This window comes from Dendrobates tinctorius, unplaced genomic scaffold, assembly GCF_039654945.1.
Source record: "Dendrobates tinctorius isolate UK_male_01 unplaced genomic scaffold, ASM3965494v1 ptg000043l, whole genome shotgun sequence".
Classification (NCBI taxonomy): Eukaryota; Metazoa; Chordata; class Amphibia; order Anura; family Dendrobatidae; genus Dendrobates; species Dendrobates tinctorius.
The window spans coordinates 33125831-33143580 of NW_027361711.1; the positions used below are offsets into that span (position 1 = coordinate 33125831).

A 17750-nucleotide genomic window follows, 5' to 3' on the forward strand; every position below is an offset into this window, starting at 1 on the left:
TTTTTTTTAATTTTGACCATTTCTCCTTTTTCAGAAAAAGAAAAAAAAATTATTGCTTGGAAATTCGGAGATATGCTGTCAGAAGTTTGTAGACTAAAAGAACAATTTACATTTTACTCAAAAATATACCTATAAAGTGAAAAATCAGACAAGCTGAACATTTGAAAGTGGTCTCTTAATTTTTGCCAGAGCTGCATATATAAAAAAACATTTTAATAGATATATAAGTTAGGGGGCTTTGTGTAAAGTAGCAGTGGTCAAGGGCTCAGTGCTCCATGCTGCCCCCTCAATTACAATTTACCATATCATCCCTTATGTTGATTAACAGCGCTCCCTTGAAGCAGGGTCTCAAAGCAACCAATCAGATTCCAGCTATTAGCTTTCATAATCTTTATCAACATGAAAGAAACAATCTGACTGGCTCCACTCTTAATGCTGAGCTGCTGAGTAATTTTTTTTTTTAAGCATGCACTACCGACCTGCAAACTCAATTATATCTGAGAGCAGCATAATGTAGGGGGATAGATGTTTATTCCCGCCATGTATCATTTACTGGGCTGATTACTGCAGTTTTTATAAAATCACTGTTTTATCAGCATGAGATTATCAATAGACAACTAGTAAACCTGTTGCCAGGTAGTCAAGCATGCTCATGAGTTCAGTGTAACCCCTCCCCCACCACTGATTGGCTGCTTTCTGACTCTGCACAGTGTACCCTCAGTGGTGTGGGTGGTGTTACACAGAGCTCAGCATTCAGAGAACTGCTAGATCTGTAGCAGTTAAAACAGTAATTTTTATCAAAACTACAGCTAGCAGCCCGGTAAGTGATACATTGCTGGAATCAGCATCTCTTTACTACATTATGCCATTCTTATATGGGATAGCAAAAAACCTATTGAAAGAATCCCTTTAAGAGTAGACAGGTGCAGTTGATGTACACAGAGCAGTATAAAAGGACAGAGACAACAATTTATGGAATCACTTGATAACTGAGGCAAATAGGTGGCCACAAACGGCTCCTGCACATAAGTTTTTCTGGTCTTTTCTAAAACAATTTCCTTGGACTGAAATATTTCCCAACATAAAGTTAAATGTTTGATACTTCCCACAAAATAAGAAAACTACAGAAAAGAACAATTTTAACTTGAACTGAAAGGGAGAAATTTGCCCTGTAAAAGTGCAGTATCAATCTGTCATAACGATAATGATATCACAGAGAGGAGACCGTTGTGCACAAACAATGCCATAAATTTAGGGAAATGAAATGAGGTGCTAACAAAAACTTGGAGAATCAGCGACAACGTGACAGCAAATGTCTCTGTATATTTGCCTCTATTTGGCTTCAGGAACACACACATATATCTTCTTTATGTTTCTGCTAATACAATTCTTCAAGCAACCATGAACCTCTTACTTTCTACAATTTCATTAAGTCTCAATGGAATGTGACCATTGAATAATGACACGTAGGGGAACCATTAGACTGAAAGTTAATGGGCTGAGCGAAATTCTAGCACACAAACAGAATTGTAAAATGAGGGTGTGGTAAATAAATCTTCTGCCCATAGTGGTATCCATAATGAAACACTCAATTAACCGCTTATAATTTCTATCTCTACCTTTCTGCGGGAGTTGCAGTCACAAGGTATGTCATTAGATGACTCAGGAATATATTTAGTGACTAAAGTTGAAGGAAGGCGTCATCACACTTTTCCCGATAGTCAATAGGTAACATATTAGGTGGTCCACTCCAGACAACAGCAAATTTTACATTTGGGTAAAAGACACACCACCGTTCAGAATAGATGACGAATGTCAATGCTACCAGAATAAAAAAACTACTATAGTATTCTAAGATAGCTACATACATTTCATAAGATGACAAAAGTAGACATAGGCCCTTCCAGTCATGTCTATGGTTATGTTTGGAGTATTCTGTCAAGATTTAGGTAAAAATGCAATGCCTAAGGCTGACCGGAGGAGGTGCGGCCGTGGGCGGAGCTTCACGGCAGCCGTGCGCATCCCTCCGCAGCTCCAGGAAACGCTAGTGCGAAAGTAACCATAGTCCTTACAAAAATGGTTGACAATGCATGAGAATAGTAAGGTATGTTGGAAAATAGTATACGGTGACATGTCATCCCCTGAAGAAGAAGTGGTTTTACACTTTGAAACGCGTTGGGAATAAACGGTTAAACTTCTCATGTGGTAGTAATTTAATCTTGGTCAAGCAGCGCACAGTAAGCCTGAGATTGATACTTATCCAAGAGGATACTTGGTTAGCACACGAGCATGCTCGTTACCGTTAACTTGTTAAAAAGGAAAAAAAAAATATATTAATTGGAAAGAGAAGAATATAATGCAGTTTGCAGGAAATGCAGAGCAACCATTAGAAGAGCTAAAGCCAATAATGAAGTGAGGCTTGCAAGGAAAACCAAATGCAGTGAAAAGGATTTTGGGGACATGTCAAAGATGCTATATGGTTTTTACAGGATTTAAATGGTGAAGTGGTCAAAAATAATTCTGAAAAGGCTGAACGTTTAAATTCCTTTTTTTTCATCTGTGTTTCCTCGGAAAGCGATTGTAACATCAACTGATCTTCACGGTTTCATGGAAGGAATAAAAGAATTCACACTAGCTATAAACAGAGAGATGGTGAGGGAACACTTAGCTAATTTAAATTCATTTAAATCTCGTGGCTCAGATGAATTACATCCCAGGTTACTGAAAGACATAACAGAGGAAACTGCAGAACCACTAGCCAAAATCTTTAAAAAGTCCTGGCGAACAGAAGTCCCAGAAGATTGGAGAAGGTCAAATGTTGGCCCTATCTTCAAAAAAGGAAAGAAGATGGAGCCAGGAAATTACAGGTCAGTGAGCCTTACTTCTACACCAGGAAAGATCTTTGAGCAAATTATTAAACAGCATGTATGTAAGTACTTGGATTAGGATACAGTAATTAACCGGAGCCAGCATGGGTTTGTAGCAAACAAGTCATGACAGACTTAACTAATTAAATCTAATCTATTTTCAAATGGATTTTTTTTAAAATACCAGGATAACCTCAACCATAATAATTATATGCACATTACATATGCGATTATGCTGCAGCGCAGGTGCCACAACTGGCGTCTGCCTACAGAAGGTTTATATATATATATATATAATATTCATTGCATTAACTAGAGGGCAGTCCTCATTATGATTAGTTAATCAGGGCACCACATGAAGACCCACCCACAAGCCTTCCCAAGCACGAGCATATCATTAACCCAAAACTGAAAATAAAGATTAAACAACCACAAGGCGGATTCCATCAACCAAGGTATCATTTTAATCAGTATAACCGCACCAACCTGACAGGGTCTGTAGGTTACTGTGCACAATCCTGCTGACAGGTTCCCTATAATATCTGTCTACAAATATCTGAAGGGATGTAACAGTGTACAGGGATCATCCTTATTCTCATTTGCACATGGAAACATGAGAAGCAATGAAATCAAACTGAAAGGGGGAAGATACAAATTAGAAATTAGAAAAAACTTTTTGACAGTGAGGGTGATCAATGAATGGAACAGGCTGCCACGAGAGGTGGTGAGTTCTCCTTCAGAGGCTGGACAGACATCTGTCTGAGATGGTTTAGTGAATCCTGTGCTGCACTGAGCAGGGGGTTGGACACGATGACCCTTTAGGTCCCTTCCATTCTATTATCTAAGGGTGCAATGACAACCACAGGTGTGTCATGGAATTTTATACTATTGGTAGGTGAAAAAAGATAATTACATTTTTAAGACAAAAATGTTTTATTAGCCCCAGACTTTACATTTTCACACTGGGAAATGGATAAAAATGGCACCAAAGTTCGTCACACAATTTCTGCTGAACGGGCATATGTGGCTGTACAGTACGGCTTAGCCACACGGTGAGACTTGGAACGGAAGGAGTGTCATTTAATCCTTGGAGAACAAATTATTGCTGCTGTATTCATATACAGAGCCCCTAAATGCCAGCAGAGCAGAACCCCTCCCTTAAGTGACCCATTTTTGGAAATTATACCCCTCTGGGAATGTATCTACAGGTGTAGTGACAATTTTGATTGCATGGGTGTTTGCCAGAAACAAGCAGCAGTGGATGTTGCTGAATGAAAATTGCAAATCTGCCATTGTAATGCCCAGTATGTTGTAGTGATCGTAAATTATGCCAAACTCGTGCTTCTGGAGACATGGAGCTCATAAATTAGGCAGGCCGTAGGCAGGCCCTCATCGCTACAGAAATGCCAAACATGTGGATGCTAAATGTGGTTTAGGCACACTGTGGGACTCAGAAGAGAGAGCATTTGGATTTGGGAATACAGAATTCGCTATCTTTCTTTTGAGGGTTGAGGAACCATAGTGCTTTTCCAGAGCCTTTGTGCTACAACATGGAAGCCACCTATATTTTCAGTGACAAATGACAGACCTGAGTGGGTACATCTGGCTTCTATTCAGAGATGTACTTCTTTTAAGAGGTGCACAAAACTGTGGGTGACCGTGCTTTTGTGCATGCTTAAAAAGCCTGACAGCGTTGAATCATAGACCAGGCAGAGTGTAAAGTGTCTCCATCTGCCTCATTATAGGGAATCTTCAGTTGGGGTTTCCATTTCAGAGATTTACATGGAAACCTTGTTGTAAGCGCTCAGCGTAGCACGCAGGATAAATTTGAGACAAACTATGATCTTTATGAGGCTGAATGAACAAAACAACAGCAGGTCATCAATTGGTTTTTTTTTTTCATTTTTATGCCATTTCTCGTGTGGTTTAATGGTTTAAGTGATTAGATGACTTTATTCTTCGGGTTAGGGCAATAATAGCAATACCAGATTTACCGTATTTCCGGATTATAAGATGCACTTTTTTTCCCAAAATTTTTTGGGCAAAAAGTGGGTGCATCTTTTAATCCAAATGTACCTTACCGGCTGCTTTGGAGCTGGGTTTCAGGGTCGTTGCTGCTGGAAGCTGGCACCCGCAGGAGTGGGGCGATGCTGCGGGTCCCAGGCTAGTAGAAAGGGGTGTTCGTTTTATTATCCACAAAATACAATATATGTTTTTTAATGTTTGGCTATTATCAAAGACTAAAAAATACTTTTTATTGCAAAACAAAGTTTTTGCATCACCATATTTTCAGAGCAATAACTTTTCTAGATTTCTGCCGCTAGAGGCTTGTTTTTTGGGATACAAGTTGACACTCTTTTATTGGCACCATTTGTTTTTCATTGGTATATATCATTTTTTTTGCCTTCTATTCTGATTTTATGAGGCAGAATGAACAATAATCAAAACTTCAGGAATTTTTTTTATGCTGCTCACCATTACTGCGATACCACATTTATATTTTTTTATATTTTGCTACTTTTCCATAATAAAAACAATTTAATTAAAAAAAATTGTTTTTGCTTCACCATATTCTGATTAAGCTGTATGGCCGTTTTTTTTTGCGGGGTGAGATGACGCTTTCAGCTATACTACTTAAATTCGACTTTATGAATGCATTTTATTCCACGGTTTGATCAGCGGTAAGGTGAAAAACCATACTTTTTGCCACTTTGTGCGTTTTTCTTTTACGTTGTCACCTGTGGCAAGAAACAGATGTGGGCAATATGAAAATCAAAATGTTGTTATTTTTCACATAACTAAACCTGCAGGCATTTACTCTGTGAACGCTGGGAAAGGAGGAAGGTGGAAAAGATGAGTTGTGACTGTAAGGAGTAGCAAGAGTAGACCCTCTGGGTCGCGGTACCGGGATCCCTGGGGCGAGCTGGCCAGGTGGTGCCGACCCCTATACAGGGACCGTTAGGAGCAGGCCCGAAGGAGTCGAATACTGCGACAGCTGATACCGAGAGGGGCGGCTCAGGCGAGGAAGAGACAACAAGGCAGAGAGTCAGGAGCGACCAGAGTCAGGAGCGACCAGAGTCAGGAGCGACCAGACAGGGCCAGAGTACCGTACAGGAAGGCACACGATAATCAGGCACCTCCAGGAAGGGGAGCCGCCTGATATACCCCGCACCGGCTCCTGATTGGAGATCACTCCTCAGGGAAGGTGCTGAAGGGGTTAAGAGGGAGTGAGAGCGCGCGCCTGCGGCCTAAGGTGCATGCCCAGAGCATGCCCCTTCCAATCGATAAGGAAGAAGGTCCTTCCCCTAACCCTCTTCATGGCCAAAATATCTCTTACTTCAAAGACGTCATTGGCCCCTACTGGCTGAGGAACAACGGGAGGCATAGGGCAAAACTGATTGAGGATGACCAGTTTCAGGAGTGAGACATGGAAGACGTTAGGGACCCGGAGTGAGGCAGGCAGCCTCAATTTATAGGCCACATTGTTTATGCGCCCAAGAATCTCAAAGGGGCCGATGTACCGAGGACGCAGCTTATAAGAAGGGATTGTCAAGCAGATGTGCTTGGTCGAGAGCCAGACTTTGTCTCCTGGATGGTATGGTGGGAGATCCCTCCACCTCTTGTCGGGATGTCTTTTCATCCTGACTGCGGCTTGTATGAGAGCCTCCTTGGTCTTCCTCCAGACTTGGGAAAACTCTTGGGAGAGAGCATCGGTGGCGGGTACGCCAGAGGATGAAGATACTGGTAGCGGTACACCTGGGTTCTGACCGGAGACCACAAAAAATGGGGACTTGGTGGTGGATTTATTGGAATGATTGTTAAGGGCGAACTCTGCCCACGGAAGAAGATCTACCCAATTGTCTTGATGGACGTTATAGAAGTTCCGCAGGTAGGAGGTCAAGACTTGGTTGACCCGTTCGACTTGCTCGTTGGTCTGTGGGTAATAAGCGGAAGAGAAATCCAGAGATATGCCCAAGAGTTTACAGAGTGCTCTCCAGAAGTGAGAGGTAAACTGTACCCCGCAGTCAGACACGATCTGTTGAGGAAGCCCATGTAATTTGAAAATCTGATGAATGAAGATTTTAGCCTATTCAGGGGCTGTGGGCAAGCCAGGTAACGGAACAAAATGGGCCATTTTGGAAAACCGATTGACTACTACTAGAATAGTCGTGCATCCGGAAGAGCGGGGTAAATCGGTAACAAAATCCATGGCAATGTGTTGCCAAGGAGCTTCAGGAATAGGCAACGGCTGAAGGAGACCGGAGGAGAAGCTTCTAGGTACCTTGTTCTTGGCGCAAATTGAGCAAGAGTCCACGAAGTCCAACACATCTTGGCGGAGAGAAGGCCACCAGTAATAACGGGAAACCAGAGCAAGAGTCTTCTTGGTGCCAACATGTCCAGCGATGTTGGAGGAGTGATCCCAGCGTAGTACTTCTACAATCTTGCCTTGCGGGACGAGGGTCTTGCCAGGCGGCACCGAATGAAGACTCACGGGAGCTAGCGTGATAAACCGGGCAGGATCGATAACTTGCGATGGAGCCTCTTCCACCTCGGGTGACTGTAGGGACCGGGAGAGTGCATATGCTTTGGTATTCTTGTCACCGGGTCGGAAGTGGAGCTCGAAGTTGAAGCGAGAGAAAAACAATGACCACCTGGCTTGTCTGGAGTTGAGCTGACTGGAGGTAGGCCAGGTTTTTGTGGTCCGTGAATATTGTGAAGGGATGGACTGCCTCTTCCAGGAGATAACGCCACTCCTCCAGGACCATCTTTATGGCCAGCAACTCTCGATCCCCAATCGTGTAGTTACATTCTGCGGGTGAAAATGACTTGGAGAAGATCCCGCATGGAGCCAAGCGCCCAGTAGACGTCTTTTGGGAAAGAATCGCCCCAGCCCCTATAGAGGAACCATCTACCTCCAAGACGAAGGGCTTGCCGACCTCCGGCCGATGCAAAACCGGAGCTGTGGCAAAGGCCCGCTTCAGGGCGAGAAATGAGTCTTCAGCCTCTGAGGACCAGATGTCTTGCTCCCTTCCGGGTAAGGGCAACGATAGGCTTGGTTAAAGCGGAGAAGTGCGGGAGGAATTGCCTATAATAATTTGCAAAGCCCAAGAATCGTTGAATGGCTTTCACTCTGGCAGGTCGCGGCCATTTCAGCACCGCGGACAATTTCTCTGGGTCCATTCGCAACCCCAAGCCCATGATAATATACCCCAAGAAGGGTAGGGAGGTCTGTTCAAATAGGCATTTCTCCATCTTGGCATAAAGTCGATTGTCCCACAGGCGTTGCAAGACCAGGCGAGCACTCCTCCTGTGAGAGGACAGGTCTGGTGAAAAGATGAGGATGTCATCTAGATACACCATGAGGCACGAGTACAGAAGATCCCGGAAGACATCGTTAACAAACTCTTGGAAGACCGCTGGGGTGTTACAAATTCCAAAGGGCATGACCAAATATTCGTAATGGCCATCCCGTGTGTTGAATGCGGTCTTCCACTTGTCTCCGGCACTTATTCAGACCAAATTGTGGGCCCCCCCGTGGATCCAGTTTAGCAAAGATCCGGGCCCCACGCAGGCGGTCAAAGAGTTCGGGGATGAGTGGTAGAGGATACCTATTCTTGACCGTGAATTTATTTAAGCCACGGTAGTCAATGCAAGGTCGAAGGGATCAATCCTTCTTCCGAACAAAGAAAATCCCGGCCCATGCTGGGGAAGACGATTTCCGGATAAAGCCCCTGGCTAAGTTCTCCCGGATGTACTCCGTCATGGCTGATGTTTCTGCAGGTGACAACGGGTATATTCTCCCCCTGGAAGGAGTAGCTCCAAGAACTAGCTCAATTGGGCAATCGTAGGCCAGATGCGGAGGAAGGGTCTCAGCTTCCTTCTTGTCGAAGACATCCGCAAACGAATGATAGGCCATGGGAAGCCCAGGAAGGTCCATGGGTACTTGGTGCAGACTGGTCTGGGTAAAAGGCAATAGACAACGTTCTTGGCAAGAGTGACCTCAGCGGAGGACTTCCCCGGAGCGCCAAGCAAGGACTGTCTCATGCGACCTGTGCCAGGGCAGGCCAAGGAGTAGAGCGTGAGACAAATTCGGCAAAACATAAAAAGCAATTCTCTCCCAGTGTAGGGCTCCAATTTGCATCTCCAGCTCGAGAGTGACCGTGGTGACGTGGACAGGTAACAGTTTGCCATCAACAGAGGTGATCACACGTGGCTCTTCAAGGGTGACAACAGGAATCCAGAACTTGTCCACCTCTTCCATCCGAATGAAGTTGCCCGCTGCACCCGAGTCCACATATGCCTCCACAGATCTACGCTCCCGACCTAGGAGAATTAATGCTGAGATAGTAAGGGGTAGAGAGGGAACAGGATCACCTAGGGAGGCCTCTCTTACCTGGTCTAGGCGGAGGAGTTTCCTGGCCTCTCCGGACAGAAATGCAGGAAGTGGTTGGTTCCACCACAATAGAGGCATAAACCTTGCTCTAATCTCTCCCTTCGCCGCAGCTCAGATAACTTTACGTGATCCACCTGCATGGGCTCCGGAGCAGAACTACTGGCAGGCTTGGTCGAACGAGCACTAGGAGCCGGGTTAAACCTAGACGGACCTCTCTCCCTGACTGTCTCGCGGGAGCGTTCCTGGAACCATAGGTCAATACGAGTAGCCAGGGATATAAGATCCTCTAAAGAGGTAGGGGTGTCCCGACCAGCAAGCTCGTCCTTGATTTTCCCCGAAAGCCCCCTCCAAAAGGCCCCTACCAATGCCTCATTATTCCACCCCAGCTGTGAGGCCAGTGTCCCACAGTAAGATTTCCCTGTCGAAGATTGAAAAGGGACTCCGTGGTGGAGGCCAGATGTCCTGGTTCGTCAAAGACCCGGCGAAATGTCCAGGAAGTCTTTTATGCTGGATACCACCGGATCGTCCCGTTCCCACAAGGGGTTCACCCATGCCAAGGCCTCCCCCTCGAGATGGGACACGATAAATGCCACCTTAGCCCTATCAGACGGGTGTTGCTGGGGAGCAGCTCGAAATGTAGGCGGCACTGATTGAGAAACCCCCGGCACAATTTGGGATCCCCGCTATATCTTGGAGGCTTCCCCAAACGTGGCGGTGAGTGAGGTGCAGGGTCGCGGGGCGGAGCAGAGGCCGCTGCAGAAGACTGCAGATGGTCAACGGACGCCATGTAATTAAGAATATGGGACTGTGTATCACTCTGCTGCGCGAGCGCCTGCTGGAGTCCCGCCAGCGGAGGGGCGCTCCCTGGATCAGAGGTCTGAATGGCAGATAATCGAGTGTCCATGGACTTCATAAAAGCCATAATCCGGGTTTGGTTCTCCTGCAAAAAGAGTAATTCTTTTTGGGTGGCTGCCGAGGGACCAGCGAGGTCCATGGCCTGATTATGCTGTAAGGAGTAGCAAGAGTGGACCCTCTGGGTCATGGTACCGGGATCCCTGGGGCGAGCTGGCCAGGTGGTGCCGAACCCTATACAGGGGCCGTTAGGAGCAGGCCCGAAGGAGTCGAATACCGCGACAGCTGATACCGAGAGGGGCGGCTCAGGTGAGGAAGAGACAAGGCAGAGAGTCAGGAGCGACCGGAGTCAGGAGCGACCAGACGGGGCCAGAGTACCGTACAGGAAGGCACACGATAATCAGGCGCCTCCAGGAAGGGGGAGCCGCCTGATATACCCCGCGCCGGCTCCTGATTGGAGATCACTCCTCGGGAAGGTGCTGAAGGGGTTAAGAGGGAGTGAGAGCGCGCGCCCGCGGCCTAAGGTGCAGGCCCGGAGCTAGAGTTGGGCTGAAGTAGGAAGAAGGAGAGAGGCAACGCTGGATCCACCGGGCGGCAGGACGGGAGGCAGGAGTCGCAGTGCAGCGCCGGGAGAGGTAAGCGGAGGACCGGGAGACGCCAGTAACAGAGGCAGCAGGAGCGGGCACAGGCCTGGCAGCCGACGCCGGCAAGATGACAGTGTCCATCACCTATAGTAAATCGTAGATGTTGTAATATCTATATGTAGGTGAAACCTTTATTGTAACATATTCCTGTGATGATAATGTGATGACAGCTACAAGTGACTTCAACAGAACAGGAAATACCAGAATAATAGTAGGCATCAAAGCCAAAATTAAATGTTTTTAGGATATTTTTATTTCTTAAATATAGAAAGGAATATGGAAAATTTAAAGAACAAAAATCACAATTTTTAAAAATTTGATTACAAAAGGGCATTTTCTGATAACACATTCCCTTTAACACTGTCAGTATAACAAGCAATCAAAGCATTTAGCTTAATTCCTAAACTAATTGTGATTCACAAACCTAAAGTGACTGCCATATTACAGCTACAAGACTTTTCTTGCAATCCCCTACAAGTCTAAAGCCCCCATCACAGATAGCGATCTCGCTAGCGAGATCACTGCTTAGTCACAAGTTTTGTGACGCAACAGCGATCTCACCAGCGAAATCGCTGTGTGTGACACTGACCAGCGACCGGCCCCCCTGCCGGGTATCACTGATCGTCCTGGAATGGCCAGGACATTTTTTTGATCGCTGGTCTCCCGCTGGCCAGCACGCATCATTGCGTGTGACAGGCGGAAGACCAGCGATCAGCCGCTGGTAACTAAGGTAAAGATTGGGCTTCTAAGCGGCGTGCAGCGCTTAGAAACCTGATGTGTACCTTAGTTACCAGCACGCTGGTGCAGGGAGCTGGTAACCAAGGTACACATCGGGTTTCTAAGTGCCGTGCGCTGCTTAGAAACCCAATGTGTACCTTGGTTACCAGCTCCCTGCACCAGCGCGCTGGTAACTAAGGTACACAGTGGGTAACTAAGCGACGTGTGTCGCTTCTTACCCGCGTGTCGCTGGTGCTGATCGCTGGTGAAGCTGCCTGTTTGGCAGCTCACCAGCGATCATGTAGCGACACACCAGCGATCCTGACAAGGTAATATCGTTGTCGGGATCGCTGGTGCGTCGCTATGTGTGACAGGGCCCTAAGTTTGGTTCACTTGAACCACAAGCGGTCCAGGTATCGCTGCTTTAATGCAGATATTAAAATGTAGCTGCATTACGATGTTCTTAGTGGAGTCAGAAGCACATAGAAGCAGAATGGGGAATATGCTATTAGTTATTGTAGTAATGTAAAGTTTCAGTAATTAAAATACTTAATTCATGAAGTTGATATCCAAAATTCAAAGATTTATTTGCTTAAACGTCAACACTAAGATGTACAGTTATATACAGATAAAATATTCATTCTATAAATGCATGTAATGGCTAGAGAAAATTCATAAATAGCACAAAAAGGAAGATTTTAAATTGTGTACTAATCCTAACAAAATACTTAATGTTTGCAAAATTGGCAACACTATTAGAATTACTGTAATATATCAGAAGTGTTCAAGAGACCACATTGTGGGACAACGCTATTTTTATTTTTTTACAAGGCCACATATTTTCAATCTGTTCAGTCAAGAAAAACATATTCAAACAAACTGCAAGCTTCCCAGTGTAAAACAAAAAGCCACAGCAGTGTCAACAGCCTCAATGCCCCTTAAAATGGGTTTACCAGCCAAGAAAAGGCCTTTTTGCTATACAATCGCTCATTGAATGGAAAGGGTCTGACTTATCAAATACAGCTGACAGCAATTACCCAAGTATTGCTTGTTCATTTGTCAGCTGATTGGAAAATTATGCAGAATGAGAATCATCATTATTGGAAGCACATTGTTTTGCTCTCTATAAATGATGATAGTTTTTGCGCACGGACCAACATTGTCAGCCATTGTTCTGTGCGCATAGAATTCAGGTCAGTCTTTCTAATCACATCATTAAACGACCGCTGAGCAGCTTGTATTAGCGGCAGTTGTTTAATGGCTTAGATCAGACCTGGGTAAACTGTGCCCTGCAGGCCATATCCAGCTTTCTGGCTGTTCCAGTCCGGCCCGAAGATCAAGACAACCGAGGGGCTTAAACAGAGGCCCACAGGCTGCACTATGCCCTCCCCCACCATCTAACTGCTGCCCGCTGTCACCGCTATCTTCATCCTGTGGCACTCACACTTGACCATATGGGGGCTATGTGAGTGCTCATACTGTACATGGAGTTTATGTGGGGGCTCATTCTGTAAATAGAGAGAGTATGTGGGGGCTCATGCTGTATATAGGCTATGTGGGGTCTCATACTGTATATTAGAAGCTATGTGGGGGCTCATACTGTATATAGGAGGCTATGTGGGGGTTCATACTGTACATAGGGGGTTGTGTGTGGGCTCAAATGATATAAAGGGGGCTGTGTGTGGGTTCCTATGGTATATAGGGGAAGTGTACGAGCTCATATGGTATATAGGGGGATGTCAGCATATTTAATTCTGCTCAACATTAAGTGATACAATTAATATTAATAATTATAATGAATAGGTTCATATTAATATTGAGCAGAATTAATTTAATCCTATTGGTTCGGCCCTCCATAACAGTCACTGTGTTTCATGTAGATCCTCGGGAAAATTACTTGCCCACTAATGGCTTAAATTGCAGTATACGTTGTAAGCGCACCTAATACTGGTCCTCAAAATGGATAATTTATTGGGATTGAAACCTAAAAAAAAAATACTATTACAACAGAATAAATCATTTCCATTCCCCATTATATGGATTACATCCCAATTCTGTTTACATATGATCGTCACTGTCTACTGATTCAGTCTGATAGGTCCACATCTTTTGACCATATGAACATAGTGAATATTTTTTACAGAAATTAGTATATGTAAATCCATCCTAATTTCTGATTAACAAATAGATCCAATTTTTTAAAGGCCAGATTAAGCTGACTATACACTTTGCATAGCTTTTGGCTACCTCTCTTATAGAAATGAATACTAGAGAGGCCAAACATGTAATTCACAAAGGATTTCTGAATTTCGCATATGGCTGGTGTTAGAGTCCAAGGCAACAACTTGTAGGGAAGGTAGTCTATGATTTTAAGCTTTTCCATATTTATTAATATAAGTAGAATTATTAACTTTTTTCATACATCAAAGTTCATATTGTAATTTTGAAGTATGGAGACACAGTACTGCACAGGTATGCAGAGTAATACTTGGCAAGTAGAATTTGAGACCTCACAAGCCAAGTCAACATCAGCTTTTTGGATATTAATTAGTTTTAAGGTTCAATGGAAAACAAAAATATAATATATACAAAAAAAGTGCAAAATCCCAAAAGCTTTAAATGTCTTGTTTCACGTCAAGATCAAACTACTGAAGTTTCTTTCACCTTGTTGAGTAAGTGACCTTATTAACTAAAGAGAAAAATAACCCAGTCAATGTGTCAAAAATATCCACTATATATCTTCATGTGGCGGAGACTATGACAGAATGACTGACTCAAACCTGTCTTGATAATAGGAATGAGGGGTAAAAGAAACATTCATAATTGAAAGTGCCAGTGATCCTTTGTTTGTCATGGTAACTCTGTTCCATATGACAAAATGGATTGATGAGAAAATTAGAGAGAATGTCTCAGACACAAAATCTAATTTATTGTGCCAAGGAAGGAAAAAGCTGAGCACAAGTTAAATCAAAGCAGAGGAGCTATGTTGACAGGATATCTTGGGTTTGACAGATTGCACTCCACCTATTTGAGTTATCACTTATGGCTTTTTTGTTGGGAAAGGACAAGGTTGATTGTGGAGTTACGTCATTGCAAGCATTCTTGAGCTTCTGCATCTTGCGACCTTCTGCTGGCTGAGTGGAGCTATGGTTGAGTCTTAATGGCGCAGTCATCAGAGCATCTGATGTAGAACAATTCTCTGAATTGCTTGGCTGATTGGGTAATTCGTCCAGTTTGTCATCAAAATGAGCACTCTGACGTTTCAATGTAGGTGGACTAAAATTCATGAACCTTACAGTCTTCACCTGCTGAAAGAAAGAAAATAATTCACTTATCTACTCAAATAAGATCAGATACTTTGCCCTTAGGCTAACTGAAGGTGCTCCAACAATATGTTTTGCTGTGTCTGTGGAATACATTGGCAGGTTTTCAAGAGATAATGCTTCTGTAGGGTTGCTCATGGGCTCCCTTTGTTACAGAAAAGGTGCTATACAATTGTTTTTTCCTTGATGATCCTGTATAGAATGTAACACAGCAGATTGCATTATAGAACAGTGCAAAAAAAGATCATACAGATGTGTAGCAGCCTAACAGAGATGAAACAAATACCCTAATTGAGATGGGTTAGGAGTCTTTGGATAAGTTGACATATGCACAAGCGTTATATAGTGTGCTTTGATTAATTAAAGATTTTGGCATCACCCAAATGTACTCACTAATTTGTCTAACTGGGCGGTGAAGTTGGGCTGTCTATGCAAAGTCTATGCCAAATGGGTAGGGGGCACTTACAGTTGAAATAAGACATTCTACAGCACCTATCGGAATTATGGATAATGTACAGATGTGACAAGACCTCCAAAGACAGACACACTGCGCAGTACCATCTGCCCTCACAACAGAAATGGGTCTCATTCCATGGGTCCGCTGTATTTCCTACCCATGCCCTAACAAGGAAATGTTGAAAGAGGACATCCCTTTGTATGATCTTTCATCATCATATCAAGTCAGACTGGCATAGAAAATTCATTTTTAATTGCAGATTTTTATTACTTCCTGCCTTAATTATTAAAGTTAATTATGCTTTCACCTTGTCGGAACAACCTTTAGGTGTGTCTGGCTTCACCAGTATAGATGGAGGAGCAGAGGCTGGTGGTTTTGACGGTGAATCAATTTTAATTGGGAACTCTTTGGGTTCAAAAGCAAGGGAACTAGCAGCAGAGAATCTCCTGTAATCCACAGGTCTACTGGAGAGAGGCAAAACTTCACAAAACGAGCTGTGCCTTGACCGGATATCAGGAGTGGCTCCAACGGTAGAATAAGCGGCATTGACAAATATCTGTTGTGGTTGAGCAATGCCTGATGGTGGCCTGTTGAAGGTTGTTACAGCCTGTGTTGTAGGGTTACTTTGTAGAGTCTTCTGTGGAAGCATACCTAATAAAACAAAAATTCTCATGTCACGAAAAAGGTGTATCAGATTTATGATAAATTATAAAACGTTTGCAGAATTGTTTTTACAATTTTTACAATCTCAATGTGGCAATAAAATAAACTTTGCACAGCTAGTATAGTACCACAATATCAAAATTAAAGACATTAACTTATATAAAAAAAGTTGTTTTATTTATTTTATGTTATGATACTTAGAGTGATTTATGTCAAATTTATGAAAAGGCAAATTCTTCGGTGAATGTTTCAATTTTATGAGTAAATAAAGTTTACAAAAATTTTTGAGCAATTTTTTTACACACAATCATTTGCATATTTTTTTGCACAGTGTAAATTGTATAGCAAATATAGCCAATAGGGTCTAGAGAAACAACAATCGTCCACTCCACTCATAAAAAGATGCTATATTTACGGTAACTAAAGCTAAATTCTGTCCTTCTACATTCTAAAATGTAAATGATCCTAATTGAATAATGTTGTCAGTGTAAGGCAGGGTTCAAACTTCACAAAGCATTTCGCATCTTTTTCAATTCTCTGAGAAGGTGACAAAAAAATTGCTGTTTGCAACATGTGAAATGAGCCTTAGGAGCTTCATTCAGATGTTTCACGTTAAGTTTTTCATAGATATAACCCTTTATAGTCTGTGGCTGTTTACATTTCCGTGTTATTTGGCGGTCGCCAAAAAACCAAATAGAGACATGTTCATTTTTGACCCTAATTAGGGATCAAAATTAGCTGTACAAGTCTATGGTTCCATGAAAAATCACTGGCTGCTCATATTGTCACCCGTTTGTGCTGTCCATTGTAGTGGATAGGAGAAAATTTGCAATTTTTTTCCATACATGAAAATCACTAATAAAACAATAAACTGAAACACTGACCGAATATTGATGAAAAGCATATACAAAATACTGATGAATATCACTGTCATCTGAAAGAGGCTTTATTTTGTCTTAAACTGCTCAGTTCCTTGGGTCTTTTGCATGGAAAATAGTAGTATAAAGGGGGAAATAGTGAGTGTTTGTGGTATATAGAGATTTGGATACCAGAATGATATCTTCATGACCATCACTGTTAGAGAGACAGTAGTTCTGGTGGTCTATAATGTTTCTAGTTTTCAATGAATTTAACAATGTAGATAAGATACTAAATCATATTATCTAACCTATAACTGGTCATAGATACAGGAACGCTTTCATCATTCCCAAGTTCCCCATCAGAGTTGATGGCAGATTCTTATATAATGGGAACCAAATAATTTATTGGGTAAAATTCATTCCTTGTTACCTACTGTAAATGGCAGTCCTTGGTCTACATTTATTAACAGGTTTACCAAGATTTTAACAAGAATTGCAGAAGTATAAGGTAATTAAATCTATGCCAAACGTACATCAAACATATACAAATAATTGAGACAAATGTCTTATAAATGCTAACAATTAAAGATGAGTAATTTGGGCATGGCTAATCTGTCACACATTTAAAGAGGACCTGTCACAAGGTCAAAACTGGTTCGCTTTTGCTCTTATTTTATTCTTCCTGTTCCCCTGAGTACTTTGTTCATTTTTTAAATCATCCATGAGGTTTCAGAGATATGGGTCATATTATTTAGTCCTGATTTTGTTTTTTTTTTCTTTTACCAATGGGGTGTTGCTCCCAGGATTCTCTGTGAATGGAAGGGGTACATGAAGTCTGTAGGCCTCTAGTGAACAAAGCCCTCTTGTAAAGGCCATAAAAATCAGCACTGAGTAAAGAAGGTCATATCTCCTTTAACTATATGGTGGGTTTTAAAAAATAAATAAAAAAACAGAATAATCAAGGGAACAGTGG

At 42.9% G+C, this 17750-nt stretch overlaps 1 protein-coding gene across 4 annotated transcripts in view; it reads right to left on the reverse strand.

Moving 5' to 3' along the window:
• Window positions 1–12036: 12036 nt before the first annotated feature.
• The window catches only part of SH3RF2 (SH3 domain containing ring finger 2), a 301045-nt gene continuing 295331 nt past the window's right edge, over window positions 12037–17750 (reverse strand). For 3 of the 4 annotated variants that reach the window (XM_073575264.1, XM_073575263.1, XM_073575262.1), the window contains 2 exons: window positions 15562–15905; window positions 12037–14782 (listed from right to left, as the gene is read on the reverse strand). In XM_073575264.1, the coding sequence (XP_073431365.1) occupies window positions 14456–14782; window positions 15562–15905 (671 nt within the window). In that variant the 3' untranslated portion in view covers window positions 12037–14455. The remainder of the gene's footprint in view (window positions 14783–15561; window positions 15906–17750) is intronic. The other variant, XM_073575265.1, reaches the window with a different exon arrangement.